At 37.5% G+C, this 12765-nt stretch overlaps 2 protein-coding genes across 2 annotated transcripts in view; one reads left to right on the plus strand and one right to left on the minus strand.

Annotated features, from left to right (window-relative positions):
• Window positions 1-2397, plus strand: part of LOC136257745 (phenylalanine--tRNA ligase beta subunit-like) — a 40196-nt gene extending 37799 nt beyond the window's left edge. Inside the window, exons 17-20 of the mRNA XM_066051042.1 lie at window positions 561-678; window positions 733-797; window positions 1228-1324; window positions 2130-2397. Of these exons, the coding sequence (XP_065907114.1) occupies window positions 561-678; window positions 733-797; window positions 1228-1324; window positions 2130-2287 (438 nt within the window). The 3' untranslated portion in view covers window positions 2288-2397. The remainder of the gene's footprint in view (window positions 1-560; window positions 679-732; window positions 798-1227; window positions 1325-2129) is intronic.
• Window positions 2398-8316: 5919 nt separating this feature from the next.
• On the minus strand, window positions 8317-9673 carry LOC136248772 (phenylalanine--tRNA ligase, mitochondrial-like). The gene has a single exon (XM_066040576.1). The coding sequence runs from the start codon at window positions 9631-9633 to the stop codon at window positions 8353-8355; it is 1281 nt and encodes a 426-aa protein (XP_065896648.1). The 5' UTR covers window positions 9634-9673; the 3' UTR covers window positions 8317-8352.
• Between the last annotated feature and the right edge of the window lie 3092 nt (window positions 9674-12765).

Consider the following 12765-nt stretch of genomic DNA (forward strand, 5'->3'; position numbering starts at 1 on the left):
GTGTGCAAGTTTAATCATCATAAAAAAAACTGTAATAGCATAAACATTTTGTGCATAATGACACTTCTATAATATTCATTGTAAGCTGTGTTTACCAAAGCCAGCTCTGTGAAAACCAGTTTTATAGCCTTTCCAAATGCATCAACTTGATAAACCCATAGTATTATGTGGATAAAATATCAAAACTTGGCCTCAGTACAGTACATACTTACACACTGCTATTAGCTGAGTAAGCTTCAAGTTGTTAGGCTAGGTCAACAGGAGTTCCAGTTGCTCAAACTTGATACTTGGAAAACCACTAGACAGGTTTTTACAGAGCCGACCACATTTTGATGCTTTGGACCTGCAGCTGACTTTTAGTGCATTGTACAGAGCATAACATAGATGGCATAATTAACTTTTTATATTCTATATAGGCGTACTTAACTAACATTAATGATAATAAATACTGATGATGTAAATGATTGATGATAATAACATTGTAATAGGCTGTACGTATGGTTGTAATATTGTACCATTCCTTTTAAATAGTGCTTATCACAGTTGCATACTATTTACAGATTGCTCGGACTTCACTCCTGCCAGGCATTCTTAAGACTATCAGTAATAACAAAAATATGCCTCTTCCACTGAAACTATTCGAAATATCTGATGTTGTTCAAAAAGACCCTACAACAGGTATTCATTACAACAAACTGGTTTCTTTTAGATGTTTATTATTGTTTTACATAGATGTTGGTAGCAAGAATTTCCGAATGCTCTGTGCTGTTAATTATAACAAGTCACCTGGCTTTGAGGTACAGGATACATTATTAACTATAACATCAATGTTGCATTCTAGGCTCCCTCATAGTAACTGGGCCTGCAAAAATAGAAAATGTGGGTGCATAAAATTTGCCTTGAACTTTTGTCTCTTATAACTTTTTGCTCCAATATGTTATGCCTTAAAATTTTGCAGGTACTCAGTAATTAATTGGCTTACAAAGCAAATTAATACAGAACATAAAATTAATTCTATTCCAGTACCTAGATATTACCTATTGTGTGACAGGATGTAGTTTGTGCCCTTATTGTAAGCTCAGTAACATTGTGATGGAGATTGTTATAACCAAGTGTATGTTCTTTAGCATAATTTGAAATGAGACGCATTAAATTCTTTGTTGATATTCCTTAAGGCCCTTTTTAAAAGTTGCACTGTAATTGCTTTTATATGGTGGTATGGATTAGGTCATTCATGGATTATTGGATAGAGTGATGCAATTGTTAGATGTGCAATTCAGTCCAGACAATGACAAAACTGGTTACTACATCAAAGCAGCTGATGGTAATGTGACCTAAATGTGTATGAATCTATATATGTATTATACTGTACTTAAATTATTATGTGAAACCTACACAGACAAAGGTCGAACCATTAGAAATAAAGTTTGAGGCCTAATTTGGTATAATTATGCTAGCTAACCTACAGTACTGCCCAAGCGTAATGTCGCACTTGCTTGAACATGCAACTTTGTACAAGACTTTAAAAATGGCTAATTAAGGGGCATAGCAACTGTATTGCTTGCGATTCTTGTGAGCAAAACAGCTGCCACACTGTCTCACAACATACCCCAGGCGCCTATCAATGTTCTCGTTATAAGTGCTGCAGCTGGCTGTAAGTGGTCTATTCTGCTTAAATGTTGCGCCATGCACATTAAAGCCGTGGTAGCAGCTGTTTCCATAGGGCTATACTACAGTATAAAGTACAACTAACACAAGTGACAGGCAATAACTCATTACTCACATTTATTGTTCCATGGTAAAAATGGTTTTCAATACCAAACTGGGGTAAAGCTGGCAAACGTGTATACTATTTATTTTAATTGCTTGCACCACTACAGTACTTGTACTGGATCATAATTTCACCAGATCAATTACAGCTGTCATTTATGACCAGAATATTGATAAGATCCTGGCATGTAATTATTGGTCTGGAAAAATCAAGAGTTCGGAACCGCGGCATAATAAACTTAAGCCTAATACTAACCCAAGCTTAAAGCCAACAAATTGTTTAATTACAAACATGGCTCTCTGGCGTAACTAATTATTTTGCTATATATTGTAGCTAATTGTTTTGTTTGAATATTCAGATCCAACCTACTTCCCCGGAAGGTGTGCTGAGGTATATGTCTGTGGCAAACTAGTTGGCAAGCTAGGAGTAATTCACCCTGAAGTGATTACTGCTTTTGACCTTATCATGCCTGCAGCTGCCATGGAGATCAATCTTCATTACTTCTTGAAACAATAAGCTAAATACAGCAACATTTGAATATTTAGTTTTTCATAATAAATTGATTGAACTATTGCATTAATAGTATTAGAATAGATGTTTGCAGCAATTTGTGGTATATAAATTGTGACCGGATTTGCGAAAAGGTACCTTTTCCACACATTTGACATACCAACAAACAAAATGATGTAACATTTGACTCCTGGTGCTGATTAACTTGCTCTTAGTATCAAAATGTAGCCAGATACTGTAGCTACATGCAGTGAAAATTTCAAGCAATTATATGCCATGATAAAAAAGTTATGAAGCTTTAAACTTCAAAAAAGGGGTCAAATTTTGTGTGTGAAAAAGGTACCTTTTCGCAAATCCGGTCACAATTGGTGATACATAGCATCTACAAACATAACTATTGTACAATGGTTATTATTAGCAGGAAATGCAATTATTGTTTTATTTATTATGGGAAGGAGATATTTTCCTGATATGTACACCCAAGTATGAGGGCGACAGTCCCGAGAGTGTGGATATAAAGCAGACAACCACAATAACCCAGACAATAATACATATAGCTATACACACATGAGCTAAAACAATAATTATACAGTCAAGTTGGAAAGGAGCAAGGAAGGGAGACACTTGGAATATTGGGGAAGGATGAATACAGAGGGAAGAGTGGGAACTGGTAGGTACTATCAGATTGAATGAAGAGATGAATGGATGGTAATCATGGAATAGAGTGCTACATTAAAGTCAGAAGTCAGTTCGTAAACAGAAGGATCTGGATTGGAAATGCTAATGGTCTATTACTAAATGTAGGCGGATAATAAATGGGCAATTCTAATGGGTAGTGAGCTCGATAACTAGAGTGCCTCAAATCGTGTATACGTGCCCAACACATGGAGTTTCAGAAGCAATAACTTCAGCAACCAAAGGAGAGTTCACAGTATCTGGGGGTACTGAAGTTACCAAATGTGAAATTTTCAGCTCTGCAATAGCAGTAATGGCCTCAGCAAGCAACTCTAAATCAGTGGCCCAACTTTTTCTGTTGTAAGAAGTTGAAAACATTTTACAAACATTTTACAGGTAAAAAGTTGTAAACATTTTTAGGTATCGCCTATAGCCTTATATAGCCGTTATCGAGTAACGCTTGTCTGAAGGCATCAGTCAGTTACTCAGTCAGTAAAAAAAATTAAAAATAGAAAAAATAAAATTCCATTTAAATATATTTTTTTTTAAATTCCATAGCAACTTGTTGAAAGTGTTTCGGGTTGATCTGAAGACTTGTTTGGGCTTGGTTTTACCTACAGTAACCAATACTGCTTCATCGTCATCAGGAAAAAATGAGGCTGGTGTTTAGGTCATGTTCTCCAGGGCCACGCATACCCACACCTTTGTGGTCCCTACTGTACAGTACTATTGTACTATATACAGCAATATACACACAGTCCTGTAATCAATTGCATTTTTGGAATGCCACAATGTAAGAGTACTGCAGTACTGATTTCTAGTGTTAGGTTGTTTAATCTAAGATGGTCTTGGCTTAATGTGAATGTCCATGTTAGCAGCTTGCATTGTAGTCACTCTAATTTTGAGTTAAATTTAAAATATTTCTTAGAAATAAGTCCCCCAAACCTCCCAACTTTGATCACCTGTAACCCTTGCTTTAAATGAGTTTATATAATATAAGTAACTATAACTAAACTTTCAGTTAAATCTAGTAATTCTTTTGCTGTGTATGGCAATAGTTCTTGCGATGGGAACACTTAAGTTCATATAGCAGGTGTTCATGGCTATTCTGTCAGAATGTAAGGAAATTGTTACCAGTAGTTAACCATCCCATCATAGGAAATGCAATCAACAACTGTAAGCTCTCTAGCTAGGTAAACAGATTTGTGGTGAGAGCTTCAACTAGTGACAACTCACAACTGTCAACTAGCTACCACTCAGTGTCATGTATTGTTATAATACTAACAAGTTGATGCTAACTAACATAAAAGCAAGACAGGAAACCACAAACTGATCAGTACTGAATAGTATAGGTACAGGAATACTTCAATATTTACAAAGCCTCAAGCTTTATAGCTTCTAATAGGCAAGTTATATAGTGCTGGCATTCACGTTCGCTAAGACAATAAATTGGGGAAAAAGATTTCAGCTGGAATTTGTATCCAAGCCTCCAGGCTCAGTCCATACTCATAACCACTATACCACCAGTGCTGCAGCTACCAACCTCCTTTAGTTTCTACCTTATAAACGTCCAACTGAAGTGACTTCAAGATGTGTGACCATCTCCGACATGTTTGCACAATGCTTGAGGAGTGCACGTTCTTTGTCTGGCAAACCACAGCTGGCTGCTGGTGATATTTCCCTGGCAGTTAGCGAGGCCGAGCTTTAAGTAACTGACTGATTGACTGTATGTGTTTTTCATCTTTATATTGCCATCATTGATTTATCAGTAAATAAAATATAAAATAAATAAAATAAAAAAAACAAGTTAATAATATAGTTTCACGTAGCCAAACCACTAAGACTAGTTATATGTGCTGAAGCAGTCATATAATATGAGACCCAATTTTGGAAAACCATCCTTTTGGGCACATGCAAAATTTGCAGGAAAACTCAATTGAAAATTTCAGCAGTATTTTTTGAATTAATGTTTTTACACATTTGGATAAAGCAACTATTAAGCCTTCTTCCTGTGAATTTTCACACCCACAGCTTTTTTCTGCTATGAGATATTTTATCAGACCATGTAGTGATTTCTCCATGCATGGGACAACAATTAACTTACAAATGGGGTGATTTGTTCAGGTGTTAGAATGGTTAAAACTAAGTTTTAAACAATGATACAAGGAATTTAATTGAAGAAAAGGACCTGGAACAGTTGATTAACTATCAGAAGTCTCTTTATCATATTTTTAGACAGTAGGAATAGAATTATTTGTAAACAAAGTGATTTGTCACAATTTATCATGTGTAATCACTCACAGAATTCAATGCATTAACATGAAAAGTTACCTTGCAATGTGTTTAATTGACCATATCTCTGGAACCCTCCCTTCAAGATATCAAGCCGAAATTTTGACACAAGATAGATGAACACCCGGTACCTCATTTTACCTACATAGCGGGGAGTAGCCAGCGCCCACGCAAAATCCCAACATGGTGTACGAGAGTCCCAATATTTAAGTATTTCAAAAGTATTTCTGTATTTAAAATATATTTGTGAATATCTTATTTCGATTGCTATTGTGATGCTATTACCTCAAGCTTTTGCCAATACTTGTACAGGAACACTTGAGAGAGTAGCTGGAAACTTCAGAAGAGATACAGGTGTACTTATCACTGTCAATTTGAAACGTTGCATAGAGCGGCGACCGTAATTGAACGCATGGACGGACGAAAACGATAATAACATATTTTGTACGTGATTCGAGAATTGAGATTTCTAAATGTTTAATGGATTTCTAATTGGATTTCTCAGATAGTGTACGAGAGTCCCAAGACGTTGGCTACCCCTTGCTACATAGCTACAAACGAAAAAATTGACCAATGTGCCAAAAAGGATGGTTTTCCTAAATTGGGTCACACATAGTTATACAGTTATAATATGTGGCCGGATCTTGGAAAACCTACCTTTTGGGCCCAAACAAACTTTTTGGGAAGCTCAAATGAAAATTTCAACACTTTTTAAAATTCTTTTTTTGCACATTTGGATTAAGCAACTATTAAACCTTCTTGCTGTGGAGTTTCACACCCATAGCTTCTTTTTCCTAGGAGATATGGATGATTATATCAGACCATGTAGTAATTTCACATGCGTGGGATAACAATTAACTTACAAATTGGGTGATTTGTTCAGCTGCTGGTATGGCTAAAACTTAGTCTTGGACAATGACACATGGCATTTAATTGCAGAAAAGTACTAAGAATACTTCATTAATCTATCAGAAATGTCTTAAAGTATTTTAAATGGAATTATTGGTAAACAAAGTGATTTGTCACCATTTGTCACCCTTAATCACTCACAGAACTCAATACATTACCATAAAAGTTAGTTTGTAATATACAGGACAGAAAATTGGCCATATCTCAGGAATGCTTAAAGATATTAAGCTGAAATTTTAACACAAGATAGATGAGCACCCAGTACCTCATGTAAGCTATAAAACAGAAAATTGACCAATGTGCCAAAAAGGTAGGTTTCCAAGATCAGGTCACATATATGTGTTGATATAGTCACATATATGTGTTGATATAGTCACATATATGTGTTGATATAGTCACATATATGTGTTGATATAGTCACATATATGTGTTGATATAGTCACATATATGTGTTGATATAGTCACATATAGACCATGTGCTCGCTAAGGCGTGACATTTTGTTACATCATCAAAATAACGCATCCGCCATTTTTGAGGGCAAAAAACGTACAGATTCTATGCCTACAATTTTTTTTAAAATGCTAATACGAAGGAATCGATCTAAAAGATAGAGTATCGCTGGTATAAAGTAAGTTAATGGTTAAAAGTATATAACATGTTTGCTGCATGGCGAGTTATTCCGCCTAGGGAAGGTTTTTGCAATAGAACACTCGATACATTTGCCCTCACTTTTCTCGTAAACTATCATGAAATTGAAGCCGTAGACTCTTTTTTCAGGATTTTGTCATGGGAGCCTGTATTCCGCGGAATAACGGAATAGCATAATTACGCAATGAGCGAAAATCACATTCTAAATATTTTGTTATTGTTTATAGCCTCTATAACGTTTTAATATACATTCCTTACCTCGTAGAGAACACAATCACGATGGCACCGATCCTCGGGGCGATCATTAAATAGGATACGTACAAAGATATTCACTCTAGAACAATCTAACTATAAAGCTAAACTACCATCAAATACACTTCACTACACAATCGCTAGAAAACCAGAAGTTCTTTGTTCTATACTTACTCATACCAGCTGTCACACACGAGTAACTGCCCGAATTAATTAGAGTTATATACGAAGTGTCAGAGCCGAGGTTGGATCTCTGATGTTGGGAGCTGAAAGCAGTATTATTCTCCGAATTTGTTTGAAACACTTTAGGAAATGGTAACAGAGTTATAAGAAAGGTCAGATTATTCCATGCATGCAGGGTAGCTACCTAGGGGTGGATTGTTTTGTCCTAAACTATTCGGCCAGTTAGCTAGCTAGCTGCTCGTGTGTGACAGCTGGTATGAGCAAGTATAGCACAAAGAACTTCTAGTTTTCTAGCGATTATGTAGTGAAATGTATTTAACAGTAGTTAGATTGTTCTAGAGTGAATATCTTTGTTCATATCCTATTTAAAGATCGCCCCGAGGATCGGTGCCATCGTGATTGTGTCCTCTACGAGGTGAGGAATGTTTATTAAAACGTTATAGAGGCTATAAGCAATAACAAAATATTTAGAATGTGATTTTCACTTATTCCGTAATTCTGCTATTCCATTATTCCGCTATTCTGTATTCCGCGGAATACAGACTCCCTTTTGCCAGACCACGCCTTGGCACGCACAGTGTCTATATTATAAATTTATGCTTCCGCGATTGTGTCGTATTTTCGCACATGTGTAGCTATGTTGTAATTATAGAACCAATAGTGTAGATTTTCGCAGATCCGGTCACATAATTATAATACCAGTATAGCTACATGATGCATATACTGTACTAGCTATATCAACGTAAAATTACGCTGCTAGCTGCATGTACACTATATTGCTTACTAAAAGTTTATATCTTATTTTCCATGTTAAGCACGCGACGTTACTCGTAATCGGTACGCCAGTCAATTTCGCTGTAATACAACTGCATTATTATGTATGTGTATCTTTCTCTCACACACTCATTGTGCTGGCTACGCACTGTGCGTGCATGCCATATTCGTAGGTTGTCTCGTTGGTGATTATACTTAACTAGCTAGATAGTTCTAGCAGCAGCTGTGTGCTTGAGGCTTAGTAGCTAAAAATGATAGTAATCATTGTAGCAGTTTACTACATTAATTTGTACTAGCCACATCTTCTATTTTATAGCTAAAATGCAATAGAATCTGTCTAACGTAGTGTTACAGATAATTGGGTGGAAACACTGTCTGCAACTTTGTTATGTATCAGGTTAATCTCATCATTAGTAAATGTTTTGTCCATTGACCGATACAGTATCCTATAGCAGTGACTGACTCTGTCATCATCTGGTGACCTGAACTCATCAATCAGTTTTACCTCTTCAACAAGATTCCCACAAATGGACCTGACTACCTCATAAAAGTCATTAGGAGTGAAGCTGTCTTGTAACCAGAATGAGATATCTTTATAGCAAGCCGGGTACTTGCTAAAAGGGGTAAATTTGATGTCAGTTTTAGGAACAGCCTTAAACTGGTCAAGAAACCTAGGATCTTCTGACCACAGTAGTCTAATGTCAGGTATTTGAAATAATAGCATGGCTAAACGGTCTAATCCCAGACCAAATGCCCAACCAGCCTTATGGTTTACACCACTAGACTTTAGAATATCTTGTCTGAGAATTCCGGATCCCAGTACTTCAAGCCATTCTCCCCTAAACTTGATCTCTAGTTCATAGGAGGGGTGGGTGAAGGGAAAATAGCAATTCACCCAACGAGTTTGAATGTTTTCCCCAAACAAGTACTGCACTAATTTAGTTAGACAGCTCTTTAACGATACTTCCAACATTTTGGCAGCATCAGCCGTATGCTCAGCTTGATTTTCAGATGTCTCCTCCATATCGGACGGTGAATTGAATAATTTGAGTTGAGTGTCTTCGCTTGTTTTAAATAGTTCCTCTTCTACGAAAAGCCTAACACCCTCCATCTGATGGAATACTGGATAATGATTAGAATCAATCTCATCTCTACGATATACATCTCCTGTTAACAAATAACGATCAAACCCTAATCTCATAAAGTCTTTCTCGTGTGCAGAAGTGTGTGAGCGAAGCATATGAGTAGAGTTTAAATAATAGTTATCAATTTTAGACCTTGATGGATGATCAGGAGGGATTAATAAGCTTTCGAAATTCTGTTTAACAGTTACCACAGGGCTAACGTCGTCTATGGATGCAAAAAGAGTATTACCGTTTCTAGTGGTATAAGTCTTATTAAAGTGATGAATGATCCTGTTCTTTATAATGCCTAAGGGATGCTGAGACTGCAAGTGCAGCTTCCTAGGCACACACGATAAAATCGTTGAGGTTACGCTAGTCATTTCATCTGTTTCATAACTCTGCCCCAAAATCTCTATACGTTTTGGTAGCGTCTGCATCCAGCGAACGCCGAATCGGCCGTGCTTCCAGTTTCTTAAAAGTAAAAACTTCCACATTTTCCCTTGTTACAACTGTATTTAAACGGGACACAGCATCTGTTTTTCAGCTATTCTGATAACATGTAATGATGTGCAGTTTTATAAACATTTTGTGAATATTGTGGGACGTAGTAATCAGGAGAGCATCACGTGAAGCCACAAACTCTTATAAAATGTGATCGGATCTACGAAAATCCGACACAATCGCGCATTTAAAAATACCATTGGTACCTTCATACCTGACTTCTACCGTTAAGAAGCATGAGAATATCAAGCGTTGAGCTTACGGCCAGAGAATTCGTGATGTTGAGCATGTTGCTTTTACAGCTATCGTCATGTCGACAACAGTGGGTTGGCTTACGGGGCCACACTGACAGTTTTCTACAAGCGTCTGGCTTCCCTCCTATCGGCTAAGTGGGGTGATGAATATTCCGTAGTTAGGGGTTGCCTTCAGTGTTGTGTTGGTTTTTCTCTGCTCCGTTCAGCTATTGAATGCATTCGAGGTGTACGTTCATCCATTGGTGCTTACACTATAGCGCTCCAGCACCAATGGATCTAGTGCAAATGGAGTCCCGCTTGTCAGGGTAACATGCTGGCTGCGTTACTCTACTTTTCTCCTGTCTTGTTCAGTTGTTCAGCTGGTGCCTTTCTTTGTGCTGGGGGTGGTAGCCAAGGGAAGTCCATCAAGCCCGGGTTTAAAAATAAATCGATAAATAAATACCATCGGTGAAATATTTTCCGTACTGTTAAAAATTCCGTAAACTTTGAATGGTTTATTCTTAGTGAAGATGGTCTAACAATAAATGCCGGGATATTGCCTTATTCGCCTACTCAAAAGGAAACTCGAAAATATTTGTTTCATTGCAGTGGACCTAAGGATACGCAAGTAGCTAGTGGGCATTTTACGTCACGTCGATACGATAGTACACTACACGTTATGCTGCTGTAATGGGGTGGGTGAGGTGCTGCATATACTTTCCGAGGGGTCCACCATGCTTCAAATCTAACCCTGCGGGGGTTTCGAGCCCCATTTGAATCTCTAGAATCTTCTCAAATCTCAAAATCTTAGCAGAATCTGCAAAATCCGTTCAAATCCAAAGAATCTTTGAAAATCTTTCCAATCTTCGTGACAGTTTCTCGCAATCTTTAAAATCTCGGTGAAATCTGGCAATCTGCTGGCTACCACAATCACGGTAAAATGTTTTCGATTGTGGTATGCGTAGTGATTTTATTCCTCTCCTTAAGCTCATCGTGAAACTCGTTGTGAAACTAGAGAAGAAAGAAGCTACAACTCTCACAGCGAACCTTGAAGTTGTCTCGTCATTTTGTGAGCAGAGTAATGTTGTCAGATGCCATTTCAACTCCCAGAGTCCAAAATTATTATCTCTAAAGCGTCCTAGGTCCAAAGAAGGCTCTAATCAATGTGGAAAAAAGCCTAAAAGAAACACTACTTGTCCTATATGTGATGAAACTATCAAAGAGCCGACCAAGCACAGAAAGGGTGACGATTCCATCTACTGTGAAGGCTATTGTGACGCCTGGATCCATCGCAGATGCGCGGGCTTATCAGCAGCGACCCTTGCTGTACTTGGTGAAGCTGGAGAAGATCAGACATTCTTTTGTCTGTACTGTGAATTACAAGCACACAAAGCCGAAATAGAGAACTTAATGTCAACGATTACTGAACTCCAAACCTGTCTCTTTGATTTAAAGCACAAGTTAGATGCTACTCAACAGTTACAGCAGACATCAAAGTCTCAAACATCTGTTCCTTCAAACACTACAGCTAAAGAAACACATGAAATCCTTAACCAAAGCATGAACAATGCTGAGAGAAAATTCAATGTTGTAGTGTATGGCATTCCTGAGTGCCCTCAGAAAACCAATCGCCAACTCCATACAAAGCAAGACTTGGATAATGTAATTGATGCTATGTCCAAAGCTGACAATGAAATTGAGTCAAATGATATAAAAGACCTCTATCGTCTTGGAAAATATGATCACAAAAGCCAGCGTCCAAGACCCTTACTTATCAAATTCCTTCGTTCCAATGTGGCACTTGACATTTTAAGCTCAAAGAACAAACTAGGAGCTCCTGTATACATAAAACCAGACCTGACTCCATTTGAACGCCAAAAAGAACGCCTACTACTCAAAGAAAGAAGATCTTTAATTGATAATGGCACTGAGCGAAGAAATATTAAAATGAGAAATGATTCCCTGTATGTAAACAACAAGCTCCACTGCAAAGTAAGCACAGATGGTAATAAATTAGAGTTCATGTCAAAATCTGTTCAACCAACTGTCAATGCTCCCACTACAAGCATGGAGTCCTCCTGACTCCCTGCTTCTACAAACTCTAATACAGTAATTTTAAGTGATTTAAAACTATCTATTGCAAATTTTTGTAGTGTTGTGAACAAACAAGTCCAGCTTGAGACCTTTTTAATCAACAATGACATTGACATTATTATAGGAACAGAGTCGCACCTTACTGAAACTATTCAAAATTCAGAAATATTTCCAAAGAACTTTCATACTTACAGGAAAGACAGAAACAACTATGGTGGCGGTGTATTTATTTCAGTCAAGAACACTGTTCACTCCTCACAAATAGACACTGACTCACCTATTGAAATTGTGTGGACGTATGTTCATGTTGGCAAGAACAATGATGTAATCATTGGTTCTTTTTATTGTCCCCCCACTCAACCAACACAGTACTTGAGGATTTGCAATCCTCTGTAGATGCAATTAAACAGAAATACCCTCGTATCCGAGTCATTCTTGGTGGTGACTTCAACTGCCCAGGCATTGACTGGGAGCACGGTACTTTAACAGAGTCATATGTGCCATGTCACTTCCGTGAAAAACTCATTACTTTAGCTGAAGACACCCAGATGTCTCAACTAGTCACTTTTCCAACTAGATGTAATAATACATTAGATTTATGCTTCACCACTCACCCAGATTCTGTGTTATCTTGCGAGCCATTTCCTGGTTTTAGTGATCATGATGCAGTCATATTATCTGTCCAAACTCCAACACGTATGATTAAACAACATCCCCGAACCATCTACCTCTACAAGTCAGCTGACTGGGATACAATCAGCGAAAAACTGTCAGAACTATCACATATTTACTTTGAGT

The sequence above is a fragment of the Dysidea avara genome, chromosome 1 (assembly GCF_963678975.1).
Source record: "Dysidea avara chromosome 1, odDysAvar1.4, whole genome shotgun sequence".
Taxonomy (NCBI): domain Eukaryota; kingdom Metazoa; phylum Porifera; class Demospongiae; order Dictyoceratida; family Dysideidae; genus Dysidea; species Dysidea avara.

What these genes read in the sequence shown, in the direction of transcription:
- LOC136248772 (XM_066040576.1), bottom strand. Translation starts at nt 9,633, where the DNA reads ATGTGGAAGTTTTTACTTTTAAGAAACTGGAAGCACGGCCGATTCGGC.